The sequence below is a fragment of the Gadus chalcogrammus genome, chromosome 10 (genome assembly GCF_026213295.1).
Source record: "Gadus chalcogrammus isolate NIFS_2021 chromosome 10, NIFS_Gcha_1.0, whole genome shotgun sequence".
Lineage (NCBI taxonomy): Eukaryota > Metazoa > Chordata > Actinopteri > Gadiformes > Gadidae > Gadus > Gadus chalcogrammus.
In genome coordinates, this window is record NC_079421.1 from 13,101,062 (window position 1) to 13,116,136 (window position 15,075).

The following is a 15,075-nucleotide window of genomic DNA, read 5'->3' on the forward strand; positions in this document are numbered from 1 at the left end:
AGGAGGAAGGATTGATCCGCGTCTGTTAAAGACTTGTTCTGTTTTTTTCTTTAGAGCTTTTAGGTTTGAGCCGAAGCGCGTCTCGAGCGCAGCTCCCAAACTCCTCAAGCAGCTTTGTCCAGACGGAAGCTAACCTTGCAATTTAATTTTTTTTGCAAAGTGAAGATCTACTTTACAGCAGCAATCTGATCCAAACGGCTCCATTGTGGGCTGCGTGCTTTCATTTGGACTGAGTGTTGCTCGAGCAGCCCGCTGTTGAACACAAGGAGCGACTGACTGCAGGTCCCGGGCCGATCTGTCACTGTGATTAGGTAAACACGCCGGATGGGAAGGCTCCAACTTTTGATTGTGTGGAAGTATAGCCTCCTATAGTCCCGTGCACCGCGTCGCCCCTCCCGTCCCACCCACCCTCCCAGAACTGAGGAGCTGGGGAGTTTTCTCGGGTGATTCTTCAACTTTAAAAAAGCTAGAAAACAAATAAAAATCTCGGATTGCAATTTTCTCTCCTCCCCCCACCACCTAGGAAGGTTTTGGGAGGTGATGTCATCGCGCGGTGGTTCGCCTGGTATTGTGACCCGGGGGCGCGCGGAGCCCCGCTGCAGCCGGCCGACCCGCGGTTAGGAGGAGTGCGGGAAATCAGGTGCAAAGAGAGACTGTCATCTTGTTTTTTTCCCTCGTGCGCTCTGTCGCGGGTGGCTGCCTCCTGCTACACAGCCCACAGCTGTTCCTCTCCTGCTACCCCTCCCTCGTTACTCCCTCCCTCCCTCCCTCTCTCCATCTCCCCCTAAACCACACCGACTCCTCAGCGGTTCTCATTTAAGTCTCTCTTCTTCTTTTTCTTCTACCCATCTAAGCTGGACCTGGCGCTCACACCGCCATCATCACTATCACCACCCTCTCTGTCGGACATTTATCGGTCTCTTCCTGCCCACCAACACCTCCTCCACCGATCACCGACCACCGCCAGCTGAAGGGGTCGTAGCCATGACCGAGGCTAATACCCTGCAGCACGCGGCGCGCGCCGACCCCCCGTCTCCAGGTCACCGATCCTTCCGGCTGCCAGTGCAACAGCAGATCGCGACCCCGCCTCGCGGTGGGCACTAGAACCCCGCTGTGCGACCCTCTCCACACCAGATCGGACTATTAACACACGCCAACGCACCCTCTTGTTGCGCTGCAAGTAACATCGCACTCACGGAGACGATCCGGCTACGTTTTGTTTTATTGAAACGGAACACATCCTGACTTGGAATATTCTAAACTTTACACCAGGGGACCGAACTGAGAGAACGCAAGAGAGGTGGGGGCCAACAAGTGAAGTTGTCGGTCTGTCAGTGTCGCTCGTGGTCGCGCTTTCACCTGTTCATCGTTTCGCCGGCGGCGCGCATGCAGCAGCCGAACCGATGCCCTAACCTTTTCCCCCTGGGCCCCGCCCCTTCTTTTTTCTCGCGGGCCGGACAGCTGTGAGAGGTTGCCCTGCGGTCACAGTGACATTCACCCCGCCTGACACCTCGCCCCTCGCCGTCCGCCGTTCGACCGCTCCGCCTGGGGACGCCGAGGCACCGCCGATGCCAACAGCGGAAGCCGTTGACTCATTGACTCTGCACACCGTCCAGCGGATTCACTACACGCACGGGAACCCTCCGGTGCGCCGGGCTGGCTCGGACGGAGCGCCGCGGAGACTGACTCCGGGCCGAGGTCCTTAGTGGATGGGGGAAGCGATGTGGTCCCTGCTCCCCATGCTGGCTGTCTTGTAAGTCACTCTCACACAATCCATTTCACTTTTTTATAGGAAATTGTATCTTAACTTCTCTCTTTACCTTTCGTTCTTTGGGGTGATGGTTGGGTGTCAGGTGTGTGTGTGTGTGTGTGTGTGTGTGTGTGTGTGTGTGTGTGTGTGTGTGTGTGTGTGTGGGAGGGGGGGGGGGGGGGAGGGCTATACTAAGGAGGGGGGCTGGGGGAGGCTGTGGTGCCTAACTGCATTACATCACTACTACTCCTCATCAGTCCCCATAGGAAACATACCACGGACGACCCTGTTTTGATTGGCTGTCGGTCTAGGGTCAGTGGTTCAGCGTCAGGCCGTGTAGCTCATGGACGCTGCCATAAACATCTCCATCACCCCCACCTTATGCACTCTCTGCTCCGCTTGCCTGGCCAGACGGTCTTAAAGGAGAGCATTTTCCCGTAGAGAAATTTTTCCCCTGGAGAAATATTTCGGAAGGTGAGTCAAATAACGCTGGCTTTATCAGGGAAGGGAAAATGGTGGTGCCAAGAGCAGACCCGAGCAGGGATCCAGCCTGTTTGAGGTGTGTCCTGTTAAGAGATTTATTTTTCTTACTTTGTGTCGGCTGCACCTCTCCCAGATGGCAGTCCTCTCTACATACATTCCTGACCCAACGTGCAAGTGTGTCCGGTCTTCTGGGCCTCTACCCCATCACTGTCTCTCACATGTGCATAGCTACCACATACGTTAATACCCATTGAGATCCACTATACTATCTATGTATATATACACTATATATCCAACCATGTCATCCACCTACCTGCCTATCGATATGAACTACCAACCTACCTCAATGAACTCAGCTACGACCCGCCTACCTACCTAGATCAACATCAACCACTAACCACAGACATATATCTGGTCAACAGCCTTTTTTCTTCTACACACAAGCTGAGATCAAAAGACAATTTTATTTAAAAAGATTGAATAATTGATGAGTGATGGAGGAGCAGTCAAGGAGTGATGGAGGAGTGATGGAGGAGTGATGGAGGATAAGTCAAGGAACGATGCAGGGGTGATGTAGGAGTGATGGAGGAGTACAGGAGTAGCGGAGTAGTGATTGATGAGAGATGGAGGAGTCATGCAGGAGTGATGGAGGAGTGATGAAGGACTGATAGAGGAGGGATGGAGGAGTGATATAGGAGTGATGGAGGAGTGATAGAGGAGTGATGGAGGAGTGATGGAGGAGTGATGGAGGAGTGATTAATGAGTGATTAATGAGTGATTAATGAGTGATTAATGAGTGATAGAGTCCTGACGGCGGGCCTGGCAGTATCTGTGGAGGGACTGACTGTTGAGTCTACTGAGGTCTCAAAGAGCCAATCAGCCCTCCACATTCATTTCCTCCGAGCCTCTCGTCACGACCACAGCCATTTCGCTCCACGGAGACTTTGGTTTCTGCTCGCAAACATGCTGTTTTACAAACTCAAGCGTGCACTTTTAAGCCAACGACACCCACTGCCAACCGCCTGGTTTCTCCACATGGGAACCTGTTACGACTCCGTCTGCCTCTCTCTCTCTCTCTCTCCCTCCCTCCCTCCCTCTCTCCCTCACCCCACCACATTAGAAGGAAGTGTTTCTCTCTGGAAGCCACAGTGGCATGTCGAGTCCCACCACTTACAGCCGTGGCTGGAGCAGCTCGGGGCCCATTACTTTACCCCTACGACCACAGCGCTGTGCTGAGCTGTGCTGCACTGAGCTGGCGTGCCCGGTAGCCTGACCGCACCTCTTCCCCGAGCCGCCGCCGCCGCCGCTTCTGTACATTGGAAACCGGTGCAGAGTGCGTCGGGGTCCAATAGCTCTGGTGTTGGCTGACCACGGCGACCGCCGCCGCGCACCGTTAAAACCCCTCGCCCTGTCGGGTCACGCCCGGCCCTAGGGGGGTGTGTGTGCGCGTGCGTCTCGGTGTCTGACGGTGGTGCCCCCGAAGGTGGAGGCTACAGCCCTCGCCTCGGTGGCGGCCTCTGCGTGCTGGACCTGCTGGGACGCAGCTTTATGATGTCAGAGCCGTGCTTGGCTTGGCCCCCGGCCAAGGCGCTCTGGGCTTCCCCGCACTGCTCCCTCTTGTCTCTTTTAACCGACTCTAGTCGACACTCTCTTATTCTCTCGTTTTCTGGCTTTCTCATCCTCCCCCCAAACCCCGACCCCCCCCCTCTCTCTCTCTCTCTGCCCCCGCCTCCAGCCCCACCATCCTCTCTCTCTCTCCTCCTCGTCGACTCTCTGGTTCAAATTCTCCCCCAGACTTCCTCTGTCCCCCTCTCTCCCCCCTCTCCCTCTCTCCCCCCTCTCCCTCGCTGTGGCTGGCATACAGCTGAGGATCTGTCTGTGGTTTTTGGAGGGAGTGGGAGAATCCAGATTGGAGGAGGAGGAGGAGGAGGAGGAGGAGGAGGTGACGGAGGCTCTTACCTCCGCGGCGTTTCCCTGCAGCCCGCTAGTGTTTTAACAGCTGAGAGCGCTCACGCTCCGGCCCCGCGGAGCCCAGGGCCCTCCGCTCAGCACCACCTCCTCCTCCGCTCAGCACCACCTCCTCCTCTGCTCAGCACCACCTCCTCCTCCGCTCAGCACCACCTCCTCCGCCGCGCCTCCTGCAGCACGCCTCCCTGGGCCAACAACACATCGCTGCGTTGCCCTGGGTGTCCGCACCTATTAGGAAACACCCAGGGGCCCCACGCGCACACACACACCAGCAGCTAGGGGGAGGGAGCCGGGAGCATGGGAGAGAGAGAGAGAGAGAGAGAGAGAGAGAGAGAGAGAGAGAGAGAGAGAGAATAAAGAGAAACCTGTGAACCCTGACGTACAGATCAGCAGCGATGTGTGTGTCCTACTGTGTGCTTGTGTGTGTGTGTGTGTGTGTGTGTGTGTGTGTGTGTGTGTGTGTGTGTGTGTGTGTGTGTGTGTGTGTGTGTGTGTGTGTGTGTGTGTGTGTGTGTGTGTGTGTGTGTGTGTGTGTGTGTGTCTGTGTTTTTGTGTTTGTGTGTATCTGTGTGTGTGTGTGTGTGTGTGTGTCTGTGTTTTTGTGTTTGTGTTTGTGTGTGTGTCTGTGTCTGTGTGTGTCCTCCTGTATGTGTGTTTTATCCTCCTGTGTGTGATGTGTGTCGGTCTGTGTGTGTGTGTGTGTGTGTGTGTGAGGATGTGCGTGAATGGTGACCATCTTCCCTGTTCTCCCTCCCACTGTTTCTCTCTTTGTTCCACTTTCCCCCACGCCAGACTTCACTCCGCTGGCTGCCTTCGTATCGCACTGTGTACCACCTTGCATTCTGGCTCTCAGTGCACACATCTGCCGCCGATAAACCCACGCACACACACACACACACACACTGATACATCTGTCTCGCTCCATCCCTCCAGAGGTTTCCTTTCCAGATCACTCCCACTATCAATCTGGCCGCAAGCGTGTAATGCCTGTTTACGTCTCTCTGCATTTTTCTGTGTACCTGTCTCTCCCCGCGCACCCTCCACTCATCCTCTCATCCACCCCTCTCTGTACCTCTCTCTCCTTCTCTCTCTTCTTCTCTCTCTCTCTCTCTCTCTCTCCCCATCTCCCTCTCCCCGCTATCTCCTTCTCTCTCAACACTGCATATGTCTTTGCTTTGGCCCAGCTGTCAGCTGCCTGCTTCTTTCTGTACACACACACACTGCACACATCTGCACATCTGTGTGTATGTGTGTGTGTGTGTGTTTTGCCATTGACAGTGTGGAGGAGTCGTCCCACTAACCCCAAACATAAAGGCAGATGGGAGGCAGAGAGCGATAGGAACAAGGTAGAGTGGAGGGAGGGAAGGTGATAGAGAGAGAGAGAGAGAGAGAGAGAGAGAGAGAGAGAGAGAGAGAGAGAGAGAGAGAGAGAGAGAGAGAGAGAGAGAGAGAGAGAGAGAGAGAGAGAGAGAGAGAGAGGTAAAGAGAGAGAGAGGTAAAGAGGTAGAGAGATGATTGAAATATATTGCCGTGAGGGCCTTTAAGATAAAATAAGAGAGATAGGGAGAAAGAGAGTGAAGTGTATATAAACAGAGACATAATTCATAGAAAATGCATTGGGTTGGCTATTATTTATGAGACACTTTATGTATTCAAGAGGGTTCAAGGACTGTCCAAACAGATGTGAGACGCTGCGCCGACTCCCCGGCTCAACACGTAAATAACATTCAATACATTCAAGGTCAAGGCCGGGGGGGGGGGGGGGGGAGCGCGCTTGGAAATAAACTCGCAGGGATTCCTGATACCATCTCAACCGGAGCCACCGCTCCTGACCATAAAGCCTTTTCAAACGGCCAGACGCTGAAGAATGGCCGCCCGGGCAGCTGCCAACGCTTTCGCACGTCTCGTTTGGGATGACCCATCCACGCGGGACCCTCTCACCTCTGTTTTAGGGGGCCGCAGAAGGAGGAAGAACCCCGCACCTGCGGCCCAGTAGTCCAGCTGTCTACATAGCCGGACCGGGCCAGACGAGCCCGGCCTGCTCAGATGTCCGACCCAAACATGTTCTAGTCGTCTCGGCATGTTGGCCCGGCCAGCCCCGGCGAGCGCGCGGTTCAGTTGGCGGCCAGATCCTGGTGTGGCGAGAGTCACGGCGGGGTCAGGGAGTGGGTCTGGGAGGAATGAGCACTGCTTCTCTTTTTAGGGAATGGCGTGACTGTTTACACGGCTACGGGTGTTGTCCATCTGTCCATCTGTCTGTCTGTCCTCAGTGTGAAACATCTTGCTCGCCGCGATGCCAAATGACTGGTGGGCAAGCACCACAGCCTGTCTAGTGTCAAGGTAACCTCCAAGGTGCTGATAGGAGGGGAAACAAAGAGAGATGGATGGAGAGGCCTGAAAAAGTGAAGGTGGAATTATTCTGACATTAACATTCTTTCCCTTTGGCTTTGACTCTCCCCAGATGTATCCAGATGTTGCTGGTGATGTGCAATCCATTACAGGTAAGTGTCTCCCATACACTGTGAGGCAGCAGAGTACACCATGAGAGTGCATCTGGAGTAGTGATACATCGTCGGACGCAGAGGCCGCGCACCACACTGACACTGCGTTGGGTGGCCCTCATGCCCGTTCATTCACCCATGAGTCAGGGGGGTTTCCAGGTCTCCACACGCGCCGCCCGGCCTATTGACTGACTTTGAGTCATTTAGCAGACGCTGTTGAAACAATCAAAGCAAACACCGCTAAGAACTAAATTGGGTTCCAACAAAGAACATTACAGCCCTAGTTTAAAACGAACTTAGTTGTCCCAAGTTTAAAAATAACTATCGGAATCCATTTGATCAATCGTCGTGATATATCACTCATGAGTAGAAATCCCGTATTCTGACATCGGTGTTTGTCTGTGTGTATGCGTCTGTGTGTATGTTTGTGCATGTGTGTGTGTTTGTGTGTGTGTCTATGTCTGTGTGTCTGTCTGTGTGCGTGTCTGTGTGTCTGTGTGTGTGTGCGCGCGTGCGCCCCCCCCCCCGCAGCAGGTGCTGGCCGTGGATGGGGTGAACTTCAGCGTGCACGTGGAGAACCAGACGCAGGTGCGAGACACCATGAGCCGCCGCCACCACCGCGTGTACCAGCTGTACAGCCGCACCAGCGGCAAGCACGTCCAGGTGCTGGGGCGCCGCATCAGCGCCCGCGGCGAGGACGGAGACAAATATGGTAAGACAGATAGATACACGGGCGGGGCCGAGGGGGCGGGGCCAGGGCCCCAGGGCCGAGGGGCGTGGCCAGGACCCAGGGCCGAGGGGCGTGGCCAGGGGCCCAGGGGAAAAATAGCCTCATGGAACGTATACGAGACGGACCCCAGTCCGCCCAGCTGTGTTAGTTTGGACGGAGGGGGGGGGGGGGGGGGGAATGAAGCGCCTTCATGCGCTTTCAATCGCTCAGACCCGTACGACAATGGACCAACCTACCGCATGCATGTGGTACACGCCGGTGGACATGTGTCCCACACACACATGCACACGCGCACGCACAATCGTTGCGGTAACCCGTACAATCTGACGTTATAGAGTGCGATTGCATGAAAAGAATAACAGAATTCTAGCAGGTGCAGATGACGCACACAAGAACACACACACACACACACACACACACACACACACACACACACACACACACACACACACACACACACACACACACACACACACACACACACACACACACACACACACACACACACACACACACACAGAGACACACATGCACACATCTCTCCAGGCATTGACAGAGGGGCAGTGGAGCCTGTCTTGGAAGTACAAAGACCTCATCGACTGGCTGCTGATTCACTCAATGATTCGCGAGGGGAGAGGGGAGGGCGAGCAAGAGGGCAGTGATGGAAACCGAGAGCGAGAGACATAAAGTGAAACCGAGAGAGAGCGAGAGACAGAAAGAGAGAGAGAGAGAGAGAGAGAGAGAGAGAGAGAGAGAGAGAGAGAGAGAGAGAGAGAGAGAGAGAGAGAGAGAGAAAGCAAGAGAGAGAGAGAAAAATCGGCTCTAAAAGAAAGGAACAAACAATGAGTTAATAAAAGAGAGAGGCCTGGGAGGTTGCGCATCGGGACAAGTGTTTGCAACTCATCTCCTCCATCGATCTCTCCATTGATTCCACATGCTGTCTGTTGTCTCCCCCAGGACTGAAAGAACCGCAAACCTCCTCCTCCTCCCCCTCGTCCCCGTCCCCGCTCCAAACACACACATATGCAGAGTAACACCACCACCACCACCACCACCACCACATTACCCTTCTCCCCCTCTCCGTCTGTAATGATTGCTTAACCATTCCCGAAGCGACGGAGGAATCAGTTGGCAGAAGAAAAGCTGAGCAGAACACTTAGAGCAGGACACCACAATCAGGGCCAACAGCCAAATGGACGGGGGCGTGGGGAGGGCGTTCTGAGACATAATCACATATGTGAGGTAGAAGGGCAGGAAGGATGTTTAGGGAGGGAGGGAGGGACAGAGGGAGGGAAAGGAGGGAGTGAGATAGGGAGCGTATTGATTTATCCTGACCCCTTTGTTGACTAAGGTCACGTAGGAACCATTTTTAGGATTTATTTTTAAAAAGAGCAACTGCTGCTGCCTAAAGATCTGCGGTGAGTAAAGGATGAACATGCCTGGAGACACGCAAACAGGCACACACACACACACACACACACACACACACACACACACACACACACACACACACACACACACACACACACACACACACACACACACACACACACACACACACACACACACATTGACTCAATCCGTGCACGTGTGCTTACAAACACACATGTGCACAGATAGCACGGCGCTAAGTGTCTTCCAGGTGCCCTTTTAGATTTTTATCTGGCCTCTCTTGGCTTAAGACCACCATGCGTCCACTAACCTTGGTTCTTATCTGCCCGATGAGGCCCATTCTGTGGTCAACACTGTGTGTGTGCGCGTGTGCGTGTGCACGTGTGTGTCCAGGCTTATCTCTTGACCATCTGTCCGAAGTGAGACATTTACATCTGTGTGTGATTTATCAACACGGTTAATAGAGATTTTTTGAAGCTGTGCTACGGTGTGCATAGCTGTCAGTTCACAAGATTGAACTCAGATTTCATGCTGTTTGATGGCCCGCCTGGCGCGTCCGACGCTTGTTTTATCCTCCTTTTATGCGATCAATGTAACATATGGGCGTGAGCCCGCCGGCAGTCCGTGCACGGTCCATTGCTATTGCCAGGGTTCGATTACGCGAACGCTCAGGATTTATGATACTATATAAGAGCGCACGATAAAAAACGGTTAAAAGCTATCATTCCCGCGTGCCTTGAAGAGAAGTCTAAAGGAAAAGTTGTGCAAGCTCTCAGGCTGGGATCCCACTTTCGTGTGCTGCGGCGGCGGGTGCAGTCTGGGGAGCGTCTTTTCACGCCCAGCAGTCTCTAACGTCTGTCTGCACCTCTGTCTGTCCCTTCACAAGCCCAGCTCGTAGTGGAAGCAGACACCTTTGGCAGCCAGGTGAGAATCCGAGGCAAGGAGACCAACTTCTACCTGTGCATGAACCGCCGGGGCAAGCTGGTGGGAAAGGTGAGGCCTCTTCTGTTTTTACACTTAAATCAAAAACAGAAATTACGTTCATTAAAACCACTAATGAACAGTTTGGCCGCATGGGATTCTGACCTGTACGTTTGCTTTTTTGTTTGCCTTTCCGTGTACGCCTGTGTGTCTGTGTGTGTGTGTGTGTGTGTGTGCGTGTGTGTGTGTGTGTGTCTGTGTGTGTGTGTCTGTGTGCATGTCTGTGTGTGTGCTTGTCTCTGTGTGTGTGTGTGTGTGTGTGTGTGTGTGTGTGTGTGTGTGTGTGTGTGTGTGTGTGTGTGTGTGTGTGTGTGTGTGTCTCTCTCTGTTTGCGTGTGTGTGCGTCTGTGTGTGTGCGTCTATCCGCTCTCTCAGCAGGCCAGCAACCGCAGCGCCGACTGCGTGTTCGTGGAGAAGGTGCTGGAGAACCACTACACGGCGCTGATGTCGGCGCGCTACAGCGACTGGTACGTGGGCTTCACCAAGCGCGGCCGGCCCCGCCGCGGGCCCAACACGCTGCCCAACCAGCAGGACGTCCACTTCATGAAGCGCTTCCCGCCCGGCGAGCAGCCCGACCTGACCACGCCCTTCCGCTTCACCACCATCAGCAAGCGGAGCAAGAGGGTGCGGGCCGCCGCCGCCGCCGCCGCCGCCGCCACCGCCACGGGGGGCCCACGCTAGCTAGCGGCTGCTAACGCTAACACAGGCTAACACCTCCCGTTTGTAAGCCCAGAGCCCCTGACCTGAAGCCTGATTGGTTGCGCCCTGCTGAACATCTCCCTTCCTTTGGGATCGCTCATGTTTGCCACTCCCCCCCCCCCCCCCCCACCCCCAATCTCCCCTCCCACATCTTGCAGGATCGTGTCACATGACTTAAGGGACGTACGTTTTTCTTTGTCGTCCCTGTATATGGTAATAACTCTTCAAGATGCCGATTTCTGTGAGAAGGACCTCGATCGCTACTATGGGGGGCCGGTTCCATCGCTAGTATAACGAACAGGGGCCTGGCTTGACTCCCTCGAGGGCCCCGTCAGACTCCTTGGCTGGGGACTCTATCGGCCCCTATGTGGGCGAACACAGAGACGTATGGCTCACGTCCCGGACCAGAGACCTGAACACTAGTCCAGGGTGGATCAGCCAGGCTGGAGCGTGGGGAGAATGGGGTTAAAAAGTAGGGAGTGGGTGCCTCGTCTCTGAACAAAGGGAACTCTGAATGTCGAAAGGAAAACAAAGCGAAGAGACAGGAAAGGGGTGGAGGGATGGACGGCGGGGTAGAATGTGCGGGACGGATCAAATGGAACACTCCTGGAATGCTGACATGTGACATACTTTCCCTCTGTCTCATTGGCCGACTGGCCCGACTCTGAGAGACTCGTGAGGAGGGCGAAAGGACAGACATTATGACATTATGATGGACGGCCGGTGAATGAGGACGAACACGCGGTCGAGTGTATAGTTTACTGAATAAATGATGGTATGTAATAGAGGGTGGATGTGTGTGTGTGTGTGTGTGTGTGTGTGTGTGTGTGTGTGTGTGTGTCGGTGTGTGTGTGTGTGTGTGTGTGTGTGTGTGTGTGTGTGTGTGTGTGTGTGTGTGTGTGTGTGTCTATGTATATGTGTGTTTGCACACGTGTGTCTGTGTTGAAAGGCACCAGAGAAAAATAAACCAATAGTGAAGCTGGATGATGAGGGACCAAAGGACTACACAGATCCTGTTTATAAAAACTACCACCCTTGACAACTCACCAAAGGAACTGAAGCTCTACAGAACTGGAATGTATAAAAACCAAGCTGCACCAAAAGATAAGAACCAAAAAATAACACCCAATCACAGCGGACCAAAAGCTAAAGGCATACCAAAGACGACAGGAGACCTTGCAAAATGACTTTCCTCTTCACACCCTGGCGCCCCCCTCGGGCAATACGCCTCTGACGTCACGGCCCAGGGGGGGGGGGGCAGGAACGGAGGGGTCGGGGCTGGTGGGGGGGGGTGCCTTCTTTTTTTAAGCATCGCTATGGCAACGCCCCTGAGGACGGTGTTCCCGTGTGACACTGTGGAGACAGAACGCTGCTACCAGGACATTGAGAGGAACACGCCAACACAAGTCTCCTGCACTCACCGCGCAGTCAAGGGAGAGGAGCAAGGAGATATTAAAGGGAACAATTTATTAAAAGTGACATATAAATATATATATATGTATAAATATATATATATATTTATATTATAAAGAAGACAAAAAACCCTAAATAAGCAAACTTACTATGATGGTTATGCCTATAATTGTTGTTATGATAAAATTATTTCATTTATTTATTTCAGCTCCGTGTGCTGCAACTTTCTTGAGAGCTCAGTGAACCTTCTAGAAGCATATACCCCCCCCCCCCTCTCTCTCTTACGTAGCCCCTCACACTTTACTCTGCATCGCCGATGGGTGATTTCACACATGCTGCACAAACACGTTGACATCATTATAATCTCTCTCTGGGCGCGCATTACAGGTCAACCCCTGACTCGCGACTGATCAAGCACGCACGTGCACACACACACGCATGTACACACAAACACACACACACACACAGACACTCACACGTGAACGTACACACGCACGAACACACTCGCGCACGTACACAATCTCATGGATGGTTCTTTCAAGCTATGAACTCAACACTTTTCAGCATTAGGAATTTCAAAAAAATATAGAAAGGTAAAAAAAGAAGTCTTTCCACTGGTGTGTGAGGGCCCAGCTGCACCTCCTCATCCAGTGAAATCCTTCATTCTTGGATGCCTTTGCCCCATATACACTTACGGCTCCCAGGCTCTGTGATATATGGGACGCAAAAGGTTTATTTTGTGAAGCCCTTAAAAAAACAGACTTTTCACATTATTGTAACGCATGACATCCAAATTGACATCAGCAGAGTGTTAACATACCTCCCCAGATATTAGGCCGTATTATAAATATACAATGCTCTGGCTGCCTATCTGAAGGCCGAAAGGGGCCAGCACATTTGTATTTCAGGGCAACACCTCAATAATCATCAGTGACTTCACCGTGAACACCAGACGGGAGGATCCGTCCACTGGTTCAGATGCCTACTCCGACCCTTTCATCTGCTTCCATTTAATCCCTTTCACTCCCGGTCCCACCTAGGCAGTCCCAGCCTGGAGGGACAGGGTCATTGGGGACATGTCACTGGCAAATGACCCAATCACGTCTCCAGACACAAAACGCTGACTAAGAGAAAAATAAACAGGGCTGGACCGATGGAGGATTCAGACTCTAAGGCAGCTGGAATCTGCACCGAAGGGATGGGTGTGTGTGTGTGTGGAGGCCGGGTAGGTGGGGGGGAGAGGGCTAGTCAGAGGGGTGAGACGGGGAGGGGGACAGGGTGGGCTGGGGGGGTCGGTTCTGGAACGCTGTTGCAGTTCCACTCGGGAATGATGGAAATATTGAGCGGAGCCAAACCCAGAGTGGAAGGTGTATGGTAATCATGTCGGGGAAGGAATGCCAAATATGTGCGTGAGAACGGAGCGGTGACCTGAGAACTGCAGGAATTATGGGCCAAAATCCCACAGACCCAGAGGAAGCACACACACCCATATCCAACACACACACACATATCATATACTAATAGTGCTCCAGCAAGCAGTCATCCATGCCGCATAACATATTCTCAGAATTCAAAGCATGCCTACTATCCCGAACCAAACCTAGAAAGGAACAAAACCAACTGGCACGCCAAATAATCCCCTCCCTCTCCTGGAGGAGCCCGACAGTACAATAACAGAATTTACGCTTTGGTGAGCTCAACTCAACTAGCCAGTGTTTTACTACAAATGCAGGACTGTTCCTCATTTCTAAGCACTTTTTTGGGTTGGATAATGCTTTTAGTGTGTCAAACACATGTTCTTCTTTCACAGCCGTGGTGTTTATGAGAATGTGCGTTGACCCTAGGGTAACAGGTTGTTCAAACTGAAAGATTGGCTTCCAAACAGCCTGGGCCTCATTCTTCAACGGCCTCATGCGGCGAGCTCTAGGATTGTATTGCGTCGCCCCCTGGTGGTCATCCACGAACAAGACGTACGATTTCGGTGTAACGCGTATACAATTACGCTCGCTGACCTTCCTGGGACCATGACCCCATTGTGTAGACAATACGAATAACAGCAAATTAAAAGTGTCTTACTGTTGGTAGGGATATATGTAATCGATAGATATCTATAAGTCTAACCTTTACACTTGAATAAAATGCACAAAATATGTGTACATTTCACAGTGCAATGGCCTTATCGTCACTGCCACGCAACTAAAAGATTAACTATTATAAAAAAAAGGACGAAACGATAAGAAACTCATGTTACAGTTGACTCAACACTCCACCACTGTCAAGTACTTTATTCACAATAAGGTCATTTTCTTCTTTAAAAAATCATTTTTAATATACAACACAATTTCTGACAAGACAACTCAGTTTACAGCTAAATTTGAGCTCTCGAGTTCCGGCTTCTCTCCTGACCAAAGCAAGCACGTCCATGTTACAGGCCAAGGGAGAGAGGGTGGGAGAGAGAGAGAGAGAGAGAGAGAGCGAGAGATAGAGTTAAAGAAAGACAAAAAGAGAGATAGACACACACGCACTCTCACACACACCCACACACAGGCACACACACAAATGGAGTGAGGGACAGATGGAGAGAAGAAGCAGTTAAGAGAGAAGGAAAAAAAAAAACGACACGGTGAGAACTACACTTAGTATGATTTTTTTTTTGTACTAAGAACCAACTGATTCAAATAAAATTAGAAAATAGTAATAAAAAAAACGGTAAGAAAGTAAAAGAACAAAAAAAAAAAGAAAAAAAGAGCAGAGGTCTTGCCGGGATGCTGTATCCATGGCGACCTCACATGCACGTCTGTCTCTTTGTGTCGCCTCCCCCTTGTGTTTCCGCCATTTCAAAAGTCCACATATAGAAACACGCACACACGCACGCACACTCTGGCGCAAACTTGAGTGCGTGAGCCCTGCCTGCCCCACCACCCACCCACCCATCAGCCGACTCCATGCGGGTGGGCATCCCAGCAGTGGGGAGGGGGGGGGGGGGGGTGGGGCAAAGGAGCCAGGTAGGAGGGGGAGAAGGGAAGGGGGGGGGGGGTAGGTGGAGATGGATGGGGCTCAAGGTCGAGAAAGCAGATGGGGAGAAGGATAGGGGGGGGAGGGATGGGAAGGGAGAGGGGGAGGAGGCTGGGGCAGGGGGTGCTAGATGCATCTACATG

At 52.6% G+C, this 15,075-nt stretch overlaps 1 protein-coding gene across 2 annotated transcripts in view; it reads left to right on the top strand.

Moving 5' to 3' along the window:
- Window positions 1-10,502, top strand: part of fgf18a (fibroblast growth factor 18a) — a 10,506-nt gene extending 4 nt beyond the window's left edge. Inside the window, exons 1-7 of one of the 2 annotated variants that reach the window (XM_056600491.1) lie at window positions 1-311; window positions 524-640; window positions 855-1,753; window positions 6,663-6,702; window positions 7,234-7,414; window positions 9,711-9,817; window positions 10,181-10,502. The exon at window positions 1-311 is cut by the window's left edge and continues 4 nt beyond it. In XM_056600491.1, the coding sequence (XP_056456466.1) occupies window positions 1,710-1,753; window positions 6,663-6,702; window positions 7,234-7,414; window positions 9,711-9,817; window positions 10,181-10,486 (678 nt within the window). In that variant the 5' untranslated portion in view covers window positions 1-311; window positions 524-640; window positions 855-1,709 and the 3' untranslated portion in view covers window positions 10,487-10,502. The remainder of the gene's footprint in view (window positions 312-523; window positions 641-854; window positions 1,754-6,662; window positions 6,703-7,233; window positions 7,415-9,710; window positions 9,818-10,180) is intronic. The other variant, XM_056600492.1, reaches the window with a different exon arrangement.
- Window positions 10,503-15,075: the final 4,573 nt, after the last annotated feature.